Here is a 16,032-nt window from a genome sequence, read left to right as displayed (position 1 = left end):
AATCAGGCAATGTCGATTTGGATTTGCAAACATTTTGATTGTCCGTGATTCTGTAACTAAAAAGAATCAAATTTAAAGGCTGCTAACGCATCCATTAACAGGCAACATCTAATGTTTTCAATGAGTTGTCATTGCACACTTGAAGTGTTGTCGCCTTAAAATTAATGCGTTGTTTTTCTTGAATTGTGTCCGCACATTCCCTACATTAGCTTTTGTTGGATCAATCAACAAAGGGGAAAACGAGTTAGTTATTGTTGTTCCTCCAAAGTTTGTTTAGTCAATACTCATTGATCCAGTTCCCGGCACAATTCCCCCATAAGGTCCAAAGGAAGACAATCCAGAATTAAAAATGGAAGGGGATCGGGGTGGGACCGAGTTCCGGGAACGCGGTTCCATCTTTAAACAAATGGGCGAGATGAAGAAGAAGATCCAGTTAGTGGAGGGTGAACGGAAAGCCATCTTTGAGGATTGTGAGAACGAGAAGACCGAGAACAAGGAGAAAATGCGCAAACTCAAGGAGGAAATCCGAGATCTTCAGGTACGCCCCGCCAACGCCCAATTATTGCTATTGTACATGTGGTGGTGCTCGTTGAGTTGCCAAGTGAATGGTGCCACTAACCCTCTTTTTTTTGACGACAAGGACAGTGTCATGATGAAATTCAAAGACTCTCCCACATAGTTGAAGTGTTGTAGGGGCAAAAGCAAACGCTCGATTGATTAAAAGATCAATGCTCAAGGCGTGGAAAGATATTGTACAGCGTCTTGTCATTTAGTCAATTGTTGAGCAATTTGAACAGAGCCCGTCGCAAATGACGTCAGAATAATAGTTTTACCAAAAACAAGTGAAGATATGATTCTAGTTATGAAGACAATCAGGACTTGAGACAAACATGAAAATTTTTAACAATTTTTTTCTCTTCAACAACGCAAGCATATATTTCTAAAAGTGACATTCAGCCTTCGTTTTTTTTTCGAAACGTTCGGGAATCAATGTTTTCACTTGTTTTAACAGAATGGTCTCCAAGATTCTACCAGTTCCAGTGAGGCACTCCTGCGTCATGTTCAAGACCGGAAATATTTGGATACAAACGCTCTCAAAAGGAAAACTGGCGACGATGCCGTAGAAGTAAGATTAAAGCAATGGCCATGGACACCTTTTTTTAGACTAATGTACGTATGACCCTCTACTATTAGACCCTAGATTACAAAGTGGCTGATCTTCGGAAGCAATTGGACAAGTTGAAGTTCAAAACAAAACAGAAAACAACCAAGATTGACCAACTTCTTCGAGAGTATGCCAAAGTTGTGGCCATGAAGAGCGAAACGGTAACGAAAAGTGCTAACAAACACCACTCACTTTAAGAGCTAGATGGCGCTACGTGCATTGTCAATTAATCATAAGTGGTTCTGTTCCTTTTATCCATACTAAATTTAGCTGCCTAGCACCGAAAAGAAATCACGTTTTTTCCCAACGTTTTGCCCTCATTTTATTACCCTTCAAAGTCGATATGAAACTTTGAAACTGCAATGGATCAGACATCAGTCAGCTCTAAATCAATTGATAGATATGGTGCAATTATGAAAATATGAATGTGGAAGAAAAAGTCTAAATTGCTTTTTTTCACTTTTGCAAATTTTGTTTGAGATATTAAAAAAAAAATTACAAGCACTACACAAATATCGTTAATGTATCCCCCTTTGATGAATTTGATGCTACGTAATTACAGGAGCGTTCCGAAGATTTACTCGAGGACTCTGAAGACGGCCAAAGGTTACGTTTCCTTGAGAATGAGATCCATAAGACTAACTTGAAACTAATGGAAGGTGATTGAGGCATAGTGTTCCATCTATGTACAGTAAGGGTGTGGATAAAACTTAACACTTCACGAGTGCTTTGTTACGCTTTGCAGGGGAAACCATCAAGAAGAAATACAACACGATTTTGGACATGCTGAAGAAAGAGCGGCTAACGTTTGGCAACCAACTTGAGAATCTGGAGGGCACTCTTAAGAAGCAAGACGACGAGATTGTCAAACTGAAGAAAACCCACCAAGCTTCCATTGTGACACGGGATTTGGCGAGGCAAAATCAGCACAAGAAGGAGGTGGCCTTACTCTCTGAAGGGAGAGAGCGCGAGCGGCGTCTGATCGAGTATCGCAAAACCGCAGAGGACCGCAAGAACTACTTTGAGAGCATGGAGAGGCACATGTTTGCCAGCAAAACGTCCGTCAAGGTTAGTACGAGGATGTGTCAGATCAGTGAAAATCAAATTTGATCTAATTTGGATGAAAAGGAAGCGATTTTTTTTGCTAACGTTTGCGCTTTCGAGAGCGCCATCTAGTGGTGAAGCTTTAAGAATATGACGTAACTCCACTATACCTGAACCGATTATTGTCACTACTTTTCTAAAAAGTTAATGATTTCACCTAGGAAACAGGTCGGGAGTCCATAAGCACATCCGACCATGCCCACTCTCGAGATGACGGGCGTGGCTCAGAGGAGGGGGATCGCAATTCTTTAATGGGAACATCAGGCACTGACGATGTGAAGGATGAGCAATATGAGGAGGCCTTTGGGCGCATGAAAAAGGCCGCCGGGGTCTCAGACATCAAAGAGGTGGTTCATCGGTTCGAGACTCAAGAGGAGACATCCAAGCATCTACATGAACTCCAGGTGCTTTCTACCATTTTTCCATTAATAAACAATTGAATTCAACTTAATAAACAATTGAATTCAACTTAATAAACAATTGAATTCAACACCTGACACTGTGATCAAAATCATAGACTCGGGCCGAGAAGGAGATCCGAGATTTGGGCGCAATCAAGGAGAAACTGGAGGCTGAGTGGGAAGTGGTTAAATTCATGGGACAGGTAAGGGATTTGAACTTGGTGACTTGGACTGATCGAACAACAGATTCATTTCTGTCTTTGCAGGAAGAAAACACCGAGTTGAGGGACAAGATGGAGGATTTGGAGGAGAAGATTGCGGATGAGCAATCGCGGAAGAAATCAGCGGAGGAGAAGCTTCAATCCCGCAACAAGTTACTTGTCGGCATACGGGAGGGTCTGGACCGACTCACCGATAAACTGGTAAGCATGGTATCCATGCACCTTTGTCGCCCTGCATCAACGCAACGACGTTCAACTTATTTTACTTATATCATTGGCAGTTCTTGTTCGATCCCCATGCCCCGCCCGTGACAAGGAATTCTATTGAGCTCTTGTCGGTAGCACAAGCGCGATTGAAGGAGCTCATGGATGATTTGGACGAGGTGGACTTGTTTGGCAAGAAATTGGAAATGGACGAAGAGGAGTTTGTTCCAGTGGGGCTCGTTCCCGAGCAAGAGGGCGACGATGAACAAGGTAATGAATGAGATAGCTAGCTCCAATGGTTAGATTCGAAGTAAATTGATGCATTTGTTATTCTTTCGGGTTTTTTTTCAGATGACAAAGAAGACGTGGATAGTGGTCCAGACGATGAAGAGGTTCCAACACGGGGATACTTGAAACGCCAGGCTAATCTCATTGTGGATGCCAAGAGTCGAAGTAAACGCGGCAATCGTAGAAGATGAACTTACAGGGTGCTTCACTCATATTGCTCCACTTTCCATTGGCTCGTGGTGGTTTATCCAATTGTTGTTGAAAACCCCGCAGACTTTTATTTTGTACAGAAACGTGGAAAAACGGTAATTTTGGCCTTCCCTTGGAATTCTGTTTCATAGAGGAGACTGCATTTTTTTAATTAAGTACTGTGGGTGATTTGCATCAATTCAAATAATGAATTTGATTTTAGAAACTTCATGAAATAGTTTTTATTTCTTTTCTGCCCAGCGGAAGTTAACAGAACCTTGGTTCACTCAATACATTTGCTTGGATATTCCTAGCAAATTCCTGTCAACCACTGAAACTAAAACTATTTTGGAAATCTATGATTTTTTTCTCATTTGACATTCTCTCAAGTCTAATCTATTTGTACATCCGTGCTGCACGTACGACCCTTCAAATTCAAAACATGCTTGTGCAGCTGGACACTCTTTTCCAACTAGACCATTGAGGTAGATAGAGTTTAACCTGAATTCCGTCTGACAAGCAAGTATTCAGTTGTTTCGTGGTTGAGTTTGCGTGAAGAAACAAATAATTTCCGAAAAATATTGTCTCTGTTTGCCCAAATGAAAGGAGTCCATGTTTTGAGATACATAAATAGACAAGCTCAACTGTGTCTCTAAGACTGACCTGAAGAAATCAAACTTCGAAGTACTAGTTTACTTACTACTGTCACCAGCACCTTAATCCCCTCCGTTTATTGCATTATTGGGATACAGGAAATTGTATTTTTGAGCAACGGGAATTGACTGATTAGCTCTAGCGCGGCCAGACTATCTTTAAAATAACAATTTGGGGCCTTGATGTGGGTTTTGAATTTTTCGTTTTCTCACTCCGGTTCACAAGGCGGCTCCAATAGAAAACAAAAGAGTTATGTGTACACTCATCCATGGCGCCTTCAAATAAATACGTAAATCCAAAATACTGTCCTCCATGGCTTTATATGGTGATTTCGTTCGAGCAACTCTATTTTGTGTTACTGAGCCACGATACACTGAAAATCAACCATTGACATTTAGAGAGTTTCAAGAAATTTGAACTGTTACTTTCAAATCTAGTGGAACACTTTCAAGTGGAATCTTTAACACTCATGAAACAAGTTCGAGTGTAGAGCTCGGGGGAGGGCAAGCACATGGACTTGGCCACTACAAGGCCAATTTTCAACGCCTGTTCTTCAGATATTGGTTCGTTTTTGAATTCCCCACGAATGCCCACGGTTTTGAGGAAGCCCTGGAACTCTCCCAGAGTCTGATGGTACTTCATAACAGAATTGGCCATGCATAGAGGGGGGTCTGTATTGTTCCAATTGATCACAAAGTTTGAGCCTTTCCATTTGACAAGCACGCCTTGGTCGGTAGACTGAATATCGTCCCGCCGGATCTTGGGTAAATCCAGAAGATCGAGTCGGCCGCAAACGGCTACAATCACGGCTGCTCGTCTCATTTCCCACATGGGATCCTGAAACAACTCAATATTGGCTAAGAACGCCTTGATTTCATTCATCGTAAAAGTCTTTGGCATACTGGACACCACACCACACACATCATCTCGATGAATCAATTGGCGGATGGACGGCCATTGCTGGATTTTGCTTCCGCAATTCCGCTGATGGGCCACGCTCAAACACAAATACATGCTGGTCATCGAGCCAACTTTCAGCTGACGGACATATTTCAAGTGCGAGAAATAGCGGAGATAGCCTTCTTCTGTAGGATTGTCCGTGTTCAACCAGTCTGTGACCTTTCGCCATGCTAGGCGATACTTACTATCCATGGTCAGATTGCCTTGCGAATTAGCTCCCGCAGGATAAAACGACTGGGTCCAATAGTGCTTGGTGTTTGGCAAAAGCAGAATGTTAGCCACCTCTTTGCAAAGTTGGCCTGAATGAAAGAAACTCATTCGACGATCCAAAACTAACGATTGTTGATCTTTTTGATTAGCCTTCAGGAATGGACCCTCGGTGGATCCATCACTGAGTTGGCAAATTCTGTCAAGGTACCGTTTGACAATGGTGGCTTGGCAAGAACCAGGATCATTACGATTATAAGGTACTATAAAGGATTTCCGAGGTCGCGGCAAGTTCACTAAATAACCCTCGTCCACTTGGAGGAGGTCGCTGATATTCATATTCCGTATCTCTTTCATAGAGAGTTGACCGCACATAATGAGGCAAACGGCAGCCTTTTTCATAAGCCAATCATCTGTGTGCAATTCCATTCGTAGAAAATAGTCCAATTCGGCTGGAGTGAAGCGCTTTACAACGGGGCCCTTTCCAGTGCTCGTATCATTTTCTATGGCTTCATCAATTATTTGAATGATATCCGGATGATCATCCTTCAATCGAGTTCCATAGATCTTCTTGTGATAGTGAGCTAATCTCGCGAATTGGCCTTGGATGGCTTTTCCCTTCATCTTCTTCTCAAACTTGAGGTGCTCGATAAACCTAAGGTAACTCTTCCTTGTCGGCCGACTTGTCTTGGTCTGCAGAAGGAATCTCCGCCAACCATTTTTGTAGTCGGTAGCAGATTTTTCCGGTTCGCCAAAAGGAGTGGTCAAAATGCCGAGGGTGTCAATCTTTTGGAGCAATTCCTCCTCAGTTAATGGTGGTCCGTTTTCTTTGGGAGGATATGCCATAGAGGGAAAATTGAGTTGTACATATGTAAGATCTTCTTGGGTAAAGTAGGTCTTTTCAAAAAACTGGTAATAACCCGTGGGATCAATCTGGAAGCACTTCCCGTGTGCGTAAAGCTCGGGATTAGGGAGGTCAAGGAGACGAGCAATTGCCTCACCCATGGCGGTAAACATTTCTTTGGTCAAGAATGGCTTTTGGGGTTTGAATTTCTTATGGTTTGCTGCGCGAAAGAATTCCGCTGTTGGGCATTCAAAGGCGAACTGAGGAAGAGCATGATAGTAACGTCGGATGCAGGATGCCATGCACAATTCAGGCTTGTTACGGTCAAATGGCACAATAAATAGTGATGGCTCCGATGGCTTTTTTCTTCCCTTTGCATCAAACACGTGATGGGCAACACTATTGACAACCACTCCGTCATCTGTTAGGTAGAATGAAGCGTTTTGCAAAAGTTTGACCTCGAATAAGTGAAGTTGTCCACAAAGTGCCACAATGGCGACAGCTTGTCTCGTCAACCAATAAGGGTCTTGGGCAATTTCCTCCATTTTAATAAATCTTTGCACTTCCTTGATGGTAAAGGTCTTTTTTGATTGCAATGCCTCCTGGAACATTTGGCTGATGTGGGACCGAAGCCCAGAAAGATGATCGATATCGAAACAGAACGCCCTCTTGTGGTGGGCTCTGAGATCACGAAAGTGATTCCAAGGATTTCTCGCAAAAGTGGGCGCTTCGGAAATGTTCTCAAATACGGCAAGGTAATCTTTCTCAGTGGGTTCCTTTGATTCTGTTCGGTTCATCAAAAGAGTCCACCAACGAGGGTTAGGGCCGTTGTCTCGGTTGAGAAGGTTTTGCCCAAATAAGGAGTTCACTGTGTAGCTTATCGGTCTCAATTTAAGATGGTCCAGCACAGCCTTCAAGGTTGCCTCCATTTCTTTGTCTGACATTTGCTCCTCTCCGAATTGATCACTTGGGAGCAACGTCTTGAATACCGGACCCGACTTGAAATTGGCGGGAAGCAAATTTAAATAATCTCGAATAGGAGAAGTTCTGCCCTCCTTGATCTGGTGCAGCTCGTCCCACCGTTCGAATTCTGACGCAACGAGTTCACTTCTTTCAAACTTGGTTCCGAGCGAAAGCATTGCTTTGGCTCTAGACCAGAACTTGGACCCAAGGGTGGAGTCTTGAAGGATGGTGAACAATTGCTCTGGAGAAAAAAAATTCTTGGATTCTTGGATGGACTCTTGACGAGCTTCAGCAAGTATTTTGCGGATGAGTGGATGATTTCGGAGACTCACTCCGTAGTCTTTTCTCATGTGTGCGTTAAGTTTTGCAAACAGTTCCAAGACATCGAGGGACTTTGTGCAATTTTTTGAACATTGCCGCAAATACGCTTCAACCTCTTCAGGACTTGGCTTATCATTATGAGTTAATGAGTGAATGAAAGCATCCCAAGCAAGATCATTTGGGTTTTCAACCATAGGAGTGTCCTTAACAATAGGAGTGTCCATAACCTTAGGAGTGCCTTTGACCTTAAGAGTGCCTTTAACCTTGGGAGAGCCTTTGACCTTGGGAGAGCCTTTGATCTTGGCAGAGCCTTTAACCTTGGAGGGAGTTTTAATCTCAAAGGAGCTTTTGCCCTTGGGCGGGTTCTTGACCTTGGGCAGCTTTTGAAGCGACAGTATTGGCATTGGGGGGTCCTTGTTAATCATTGAAAGGGATAAGGGATCAGCATCAACTGTTTCAGTCATTGAAGGGTTTTTTTCATCTTCAGAGTCTGGGTTATTCTGCAGTGGCGAGCCCAATTCAAAAAAGACATCGTAGTGCTCCTCCATGATTTCCTCTTCGCTCACGACTTCGGGTTTATTGTCATGGGCATCAATTAAACTCTCAGAGAAGATGTCTAACCCATCCTCTACTTTGCACTTAATGGCCTCTTCATCCATATTCAAGACCAAAGGAGAAGGTTGAACGTTGTCACAATCACCATTTTCTCCCTCAATCAACACACTTGGCTTGTCTTCTGTTTGGCCGGGGAAGAGTTCCTCGGTATCTTCTTGCTTTAATCCAAATACATCCTCTTGTCGTTGATCCTCAAAGTCCATCATGTTAAGCTCTTGTTGGAGATAAATGGACATGGCCTCATCGATGATCGTTTGGACAACCCTCTTGCTAAGGGGCTGATCACTAAGACGAAACATGGCGTCGTATCTTTCTTTAAATAGATAACCTCGACCTAAACACCGCAGACCAGAATCATTCAAATATTCATTAATAGGCTTGTAATAGCGGCTTTGCTTCGAAATGACCTTGGATCGTATCAATAACGTATCTCCTTGGTCAACAACTTCAGTGGAATATAACGTTCTCAGGGACTCCATGGGAAGCTCGAGGCAAAAAGACACGCACATGAGAGCCTTACGAACCAACCAGTAGTGACTGTGAAGATCTAAATCAATAAACCGATCCAGAATCTCTTGGCTAACGATCTTGCCACAGGTCGCATCGTCCACAGTCTCATTTTCGGTAACATCCTTCAATATTGTTAGTTCTTCTTCTTTTCCAACGGCTGATTGTAAAAAGCAATGGCCAACAAAGAATTCTGGTTTGTTTAGACTCAACCACCGGGCAACTTTGATGCCCACTTCACTGACTTTGAATTCCTGTTCAAAGTGACCAAGGACTTTGGCAATGGTTTGATCTTGGAACAAACAAGCTTGTGGATTGGATGACTTGGTATCCCACAGTTTCAAATACCTTCTCACGGCGGTTGCCATACAAATTGTGGGATCCGAGTTCAAAAACGGTATGAATGTGCATTTACTCACGGCTAACTTACTTTTGATGGTCATTGTATAGCCCTCAAACGATAATTGAAAGTGGTTCCTTTGAACATCACTAAGATTGTCCACGGATAGCCCGGAACAGAAACAAACAGAGGCAATTGCTTGGCACAATATCCACATGGGGCCATCCTTTTGGCTTCGAAGGAACTTTTCAAATTGAGCGATAGAAAATACTTGCTGGTTTATACTTGGTTCTTTTGCAAGGGTATTGTTGGATGGTTGAGCTTGGTGAAGAAAACATCTTGCATGTGCATAAGCGTGGGGATTTCTGACATTGAGACATTTGGCGACATCGTGACCAATGTGACCGATGCAGTCGACTGGAGGAACTCCAAAAGGATTAACGTCTGGATACTTGTGCAGCAATTCAGTGACAACGTCGGTTCTTGTTGAATTGACTGGCCAGTCAACAAAGTTTTGCTTCAATGTGTTGGCATCCATTTCTATCAAGGTAGACAAGTCGACTTGCCACGCATTTGACAGAATGGCTAAGGCATTTTCGGCAAGAGAGAGGTCATTCCGTTCCAAGAATTTTGACAATTGGGACTCACTGAAAAGAAGTCTCTTGAAGGCAGCAATGGTTTGCGTGAGGTCTTCTAATAGGTCTTCTATCACTATTTCAGGCATCAGGAACTTTTCTTCACTTTTGCAGACGCGGATGTAGCGACTAACTTTCTTCAAATGACACTTGGTTTGGATCTCATGGCACTTCTGACCCAAGTGCACTAACATAACATCATCTTGGACCACACTTACATCACTCAACTTTAGAAATTTCAGCTCCAGAACGGAAATGTCTGTGTTTAACACAAAGATAACTGCAACCTGGTTTCTCAAACGTCCCTCATGAGTCAAGTCTTCAAAGCAAACAAACCGTTCCAAATCTTCACGAGAGAAAGCCACATCGCCGATTGCAACGACATTGGTGGGAAAAGTGCGATCCTCGTTTTCATCTGAAATGTTTCCAAAGCCATCTTCCTGGTTCTCTTCATGCTCATCATGAATTTCCGAGACAGATTGACGCTTGGTAAAGCATATATTGGTGAAGCAATCAAGATCCTCAAGCTCCAAGAGCTGTGCTATTTCACGAGGGATTTTGGCCAACGTACTTGAACCCATGGGATTGTTCAAAAACGTATTATCAACCGTCACATACTTGATAACTCCATTCAAATGTGAGCCCTTGAGTTCCTGGGCTTGAGTGTTCAGCACATTGATGTAGCTCCGGATCTTGCTAGCCAAGGAAATAGAAGTACCTGGGATCTGATTTGGGATCACCACCGATCGGTTTTCATTCCTTAAATTCAATCTGATCCCGTGGGGCAGGTCTTGCAAATCTGAGATGTTGATATCTCGCACACTCTTCAAGCTAATCTGAGCGGAATAAGCCAAAATGGCGGCTACCTGCTTGACTCGCCAATTGTTGTCCTCCAAGAACTCGAGTTCAAAGAACCGGTTGATCTCTTTGCTCGTGAATGGGCGCAGTCTCCTACCCCCTGGCTTCATTTGCGGTACTGTGTTCAGAAATCCCGAAAGAGAATCATATTTCTTCAAATCCAACCCCAAATGAGCATTGGCGAATCGTTTGAGCTGTCTAAAGTTATGCCAAATGGTGGTGGGGGCTGTCTTGGCCCGTTGTCGCGCCTCAAAAAAGCGACAGAAATCACTTTCCGTGGGCCTGTAGGACGACGATCCGGAGTCCTTGCCAGCTATTGGATCTTGACCCAAGAAGCTCAAGAAGGAGTTCCACAGCCTCAGATCGGACTGGACGGCGGACGGCATCTTAATCAGATATGATTGGGATTCCGGTTGAAAGGAAGTCACTGTGTTGTCTTTCTTGCATTGCAGGGATTGACATACTACATACACGTACCTTGCTCATGAGAACTTCACAGATCAAGATCTGCATCTGCTAGGCTTGCCGTGACAGTTTCCTACAATATGGCCAGAATTCAAGCGCTACTTTTCTAATTCTTTCAACTTTAGTTCAGCTCCTCACAGCACCATCGAATTACTTGGGCATATGAGTTGATCATATTCATTTAGACACTTTCCTTTCAAATCCGTAATGGCATTATTCTCCAATAGGTTAAAAAATATAGGTAATCAATAAGTTGCCACGAGGTAGCGTTTCATTATTCTTGAATGGCAACCAGAGAAACTTGAAGTGTTTTGCTTCTTTTTACTCATTTACATTCGTACGGTTCCCATCTATTGATTTAGTCTGGCTCTGCAATTCCTTTATTGACCAGCCTGATCTATTGTTTTTTTTTTCAATGGAAGGGCTAGTTCTTGGCTTGAGGTTGCGTGAATCTTCGTCTTAACATAACGACGCGAGTTGGCAGACCTTTTTTGAAGGAAATGTTGTGTTGGCGTTTTTAATATCCAAACCTTTGCCTAATCAATATGTTACCGAACGCATACCGGAATACTTTCACGAATGGGCCAAACTGAAAGTTGTATGTCATTGGAACCCGGTTCAAGCCAGCATTAGAGCCAAGTTGGAATATTTGTCTAAACCAAGAAAGGTCAACACAGTGCGTAAAAAGCCCTATCAAGTCTCAAGAGAAATAGTCAAACAAAATACATTTTGGCATATTTCTTGCTCAGACAATTATAAGGCACAACTTTGGTTTTTTTTTGCCTCGAAGAGTTCTATCATAATTTCAAAATAAGTGCTAACTAAGTGAGCTCCCAATTTTCATGAATTGGGTTGTTGAAAATTTCAGTTTTAATTTTTTTTAAAGCATGTAAGTTTTTTATGGAGGCTAGAAATCCATAAACAATCAGCCCAAAGTGGTTCGAAATGATTTTCTGAGCTAGAAATATGCTAAGATATGTTTGTGTATTTCCGACAAAACTTTAAAGGGCATTTTAACCTCGGCGTCAAGTTTTTTTTTTCAGGCGGACCAGACTTAGTTTGTTAGGAAAGGATATCTGACGTCTCTCGAAAATATTTCCCGTACATAAAACGTTAGCGGGGATGTACATGTGTGTGTATGAACTGATGAGAAAAAAAGTTATATTTGTACAAGGGGTCCGCTGTCCGCAGCTTGTGATGCCTTGGTCCAAAGCCTGGAACATTAGAATTTAGACTCTAAGTTTCCTCGAATCTTTCTGCCACTTATCAGGTGGACACCTCACAGCACTGTCTATCGATCAAATGTCCCACAAGCGTTCCAATGAAAAAATGAGCTCTTTCCACGAAGTCAAAGTAAAACAAGACGATGATGGTCAATGAGCCCTCAAGTCTCAATCTCATGGGCACAAAAAATGAGCCTATTTTCTAGAGTAAAGTATGACACAAACTGTGGAGAATGCTTTGGTCACATTCCTAACTGTCTCTGAGATCTCTTTCATGGGGATGCTCAAAGTCCTTGTGAAGGCCAGATAAAAGTGGAAGTTTCATACATCTCATTGAGAGCTCTTATGTTACTTAAATTTTATTTTTTCTTGTTTTTTATTTTACTTATTACTTTTTTTACTCTGTGCTATCTCCCAAAATTGACCATATCTTGAGCCATAAGCACTAGCCATAATTCAAGTGAACCAAGCTATAAGCAAGGCCGTTCGGCTCGTCGGTTATGACTGCCTCAGTGTAAGCAGGGAATGGTTCTAAATGGACGGGAAATCTTTGCAATTGTCCATGGAAGTGGTGTGTCATGTGTTAGTAATTAGCCGAAAAAATAGTTTTTGAAGGTTAGATTAAATCTTAAACTTTTGGGGCAATTTCAAACCTGTCGCGATTTTGAACTATGAAAATAAACGAAAACCAAGAACTTAGAGAGAATTTAAGTAACTTTCATTTGTTCTGGAAAAATTGGAACTAGACGGCGATATGTCACTTGTTGTGGTTATTTGACAACAAATGGAAAAAAGGCTAAGCAGGAAGTTCAAATTTATGCTGAAATTATCATTTTCAAGGTCAAACTTATTGATGCTTAAGTCAATCAATTTGTCCAAACATGTTACTGCCATGTGTCATTTAGGCAGCATAATTTTAATCAATCGAATTTTGAAACCAATACTCCGAGCCAGAGCAAAAATTCCATCTTGCCACTACATAGATCTAAAGCTAATGACCGCAAATTTATTATGTATTATCAGTTGACCAACAAAAGTATTTCAAAACAATCCAAGGCACCCCCGCGATGGTTTTTATGCAAAATTTTAGTTTCTTTGATTGGGACATCATTTAATAAACAAAACTGAGCTGTAATTTCACGATGTATGTACTCGAAAATATGTACCTGAGCCAAAAAGTAGTAGTTGCGTGTCCGCTTTAAATTTCAATTTTTCGTCACCCATGTAACTAACTATAGCGTGAATTTAAATACTGGGAATTCTATTCCCAGTAGCGGAAAGGAAGTCCTCAAAAAATCATTACTTGTCTGGTAAGGCCAAGATAGTACTTTTTTCACATGTTACATTTTCGTAACATATTTTGGCTGAAAATCATAATCTAGAAACAAAACATTTTAACAAAAATCGGAAAGTATTGTTCCGACCGTCCTAATCATAAAACCACGACGTAAACTAAGGAAAGAAAGAGTCCTATAATCGCAACCTGCGAATCAGATTTACATAGTTTGGTAATTGCCAAAGAAGATTAATTTTCCAATACATTTTAATCTCCTCCACGTCATTCACGCCATGGATATCTCCTTAAAAGATATATCCTGGTTGAAATATCCACTTCATGAATTATGAAAATGTTCAAAATATGGGCGAATGGAATTCCTATGCTTGGTGTTTGGGCCTTGTCCCATATTTTATTGCACGAATACTCAAGCTTTGACTTGACCCTCCAGGAAGAAGTCAAAATCATCAAACTGCAGTCCATTCGGTTTACTTTTCAACTACGAATCGGATTTGAAGCCATCGTACCCACTGATTATGGGTGCGTGTCACAATGGTTGCACTCTTGGCGTTGTCATTGGAAAGATGTTCCCTCTCCCAATCTCCCCATTCCTCGGTTCATTCATCCTCTTTTATCCGTGATGAAATGTCAAGTCTACAGAGATGTTCTGGGTTCGTGGGTTCATGCCCTCGTTCCCTTGTTAGGTCGTCGGTCTAAACATCCATCGGTCTGCAGATGGTGACAATGTGCCTCTATGCAGTATGATGCAAGCAGGCATCACCAATTTTTGGCTTTGACTCGCTTGCACCTGCCAAAAAACGTGGCGATGAACTCACCCTCATTCATACAGTGGGCCAAATGCGGACCAAAACTTCTCAACATCAGCTGGCGGCTGACGGTAAACAAAGTGCTTACTGATGTTCAAGTTTGCCAACTGGGTCCGTCCGACTACTTGCAAGTTACTACATATACATACACTACGTATGTATATAGCACGTACAGAACACACGGTCGTAGAGAGGTCTGTCTGTAAGAGGACCGTCGTCTGAATGTGTGATTGCGCCCCTCCTTCCATTAAAGCTTCTTCCTTCTTTCACCCCTGTTTTGAAAGCACACCCTGCTGGTCTGTTTTCCCTTTACGTGAACCGGGGATGACAACACAGAGATATTATTAGAGGAGCCAACCGGGTGAATGCTTTCACCAACACTGGCCCACCGTTTAAAGTATACAAGTGCTTGAAATGTGTTTGGCACAAAATCTACGCTGACAATTTACTTAACAATGAATAACAGGTAGATTTTGAACACACCTTTTCTCTCTCTACCTACGGTATACAATAAAAAGGTGCAAAGTAAAAGCAAAAGAATGATTAAAGGGCTCTGTTGTTGTCAAAGAAGTTTTGCTTTTATAAGTTATTGCTGCACTCGCATTTGAAAAGTACCGGCCGAAATCTCCCACTTTATGTCAATTGGCATAAAATTGCAGTTTTATGTAAAGAACCATCACAATCGATGCATAATGGCACGGGCTGTTCAGAAAGCGGTCAGATTTTTGGGGCTATTTTTTGTCGATGACGATTCTAGTTCTTCTCTTTGACTGATTCCTTCCCATTCCTGTCATTGAACTTTTCCATTTGGTCCCTGGCCGGTGTGTTCTAGGAGACGGTTTTGAGATTTTTATGCAGGTTACGAAGAAGATAGTTCACGACGTGAGTCTTGTAGGAATGTCGGGTGTTTGCTTCCTCTATAGTAAATATTCGTCGTCCGCCACGTCTAAATTTGTGAGAGATATTGATTTTAGTTGAAGCCGGGGTGACCTTCCCCTAGATTATTGGCCAAACAATGTCACTTAATAATGATAATGCCACCTGTCATTCTTCTCCTATCACGACCAAGTAGGGCCTTGTGCAAGAGACCAGAAAACCAGGAGGGGAGGGGTGGTGGTGGTTGTCGTGATGGCGCTTTAATAATTTATGGGCCATACACTCTTGGTTACACTCTGGGTCAGACAGGAATGGTTTCTACACTAGCTCGTTGTTTGTTTGTCTTTGGTTTTTGTACATATGTGATTAGATAACTGACAGTGATCGTTATTGGTGACTGGGATTTCAGCATTGAGTAACACCCAAACCCAAAACTTGCTCCCAAGAGAAAGAGAGCGAGAGAGCCCGAATGCTCCCTGCCACTCCCCGTTGCAATTGGTGCGATGTCTACGTCAGCATTCGCTTTTGGGTTTAAAGGGAAAACTAGCCATCTAGCTTGGGAGAAGGGGGGAAAAGCGCTGATCCAGTGGGGTTCGCTCATGTGGCTTGTTTCCCTCGGAGACTTTGGGCAAGTTCTCTCGGCGTTGTTCCACCTGGCCGTTGTTGTTCCCTCTTGTCAGACCCACAGAGACCGAAAAGAGACAGGGAAAGCCATTCCATGTATGTGAGCATGCTCTCTAATTCATTTCTGTGATGAAGAGTCTCATTGTGCACTGGATATGGAGTGAGTGAGTGAGTGAGTGAGTGAGTCAGCCAGTCCGTCCGTCCGTCATTGACTGAAGGGAGAGGGGGAGCGCGTGCTTTCGAGAATGGATCGATAGCCATTTCC

At 42.5% G+C, this 16,032-nt stretch overlaps 2 protein-coding genes across 2 annotated transcripts in view; one reads left to right on the top strand and one right to left on the bottom strand.

Annotated features, from left to right (window-relative positions):
• LOC131892428 (titin homolog) overlaps window positions 1-16,032 on the bottom strand; it is a 105,085-nt gene that overhangs the window by 73,098 nt on the left and 15,955 nt on the right. The gene's annotated exons all lie outside the window — the stretch shown is intronic.
• Window positions 193-3,931, top strand: LOC131892432 (outer dynein arm-docking complex subunit 3-like). Its single transcript, XM_059242306.1, has 10 exons — window positions 193-538; window positions 1,013-1,126; window positions 1,195-1,326; window positions 1,728-1,824; window positions 1,911-2,233; window positions 2,431-2,673; window positions 2,787-2,873; window positions 2,937-3,092; window positions 3,173-3,365; window positions 3,447-3,931. The coding sequence occupies exons 1-10, from the start codon at window positions 350-352 to the stop codon at window positions 3,572-3,574; spliced, it is 1,662 nt and encodes a 553-aa protein (XP_059098289.1). The 5' UTR covers window positions 193-349; the 3' UTR covers window positions 3,575-3,931.

The sequence above is a fragment of the Tigriopus californicus genome, chromosome 12 (assembly GCF_007210705.1).
Source record: "Tigriopus californicus strain San Diego chromosome 12, Tcal_SD_v2.1, whole genome shotgun sequence".
Lineage (NCBI taxonomy): Eukaryota > Metazoa > Arthropoda > Copepoda > Harpacticoida > Harpacticidae > Tigriopus > Tigriopus californicus.
This window is presented reverse-complemented; position numbering and strand designations above follow the sequence as displayed.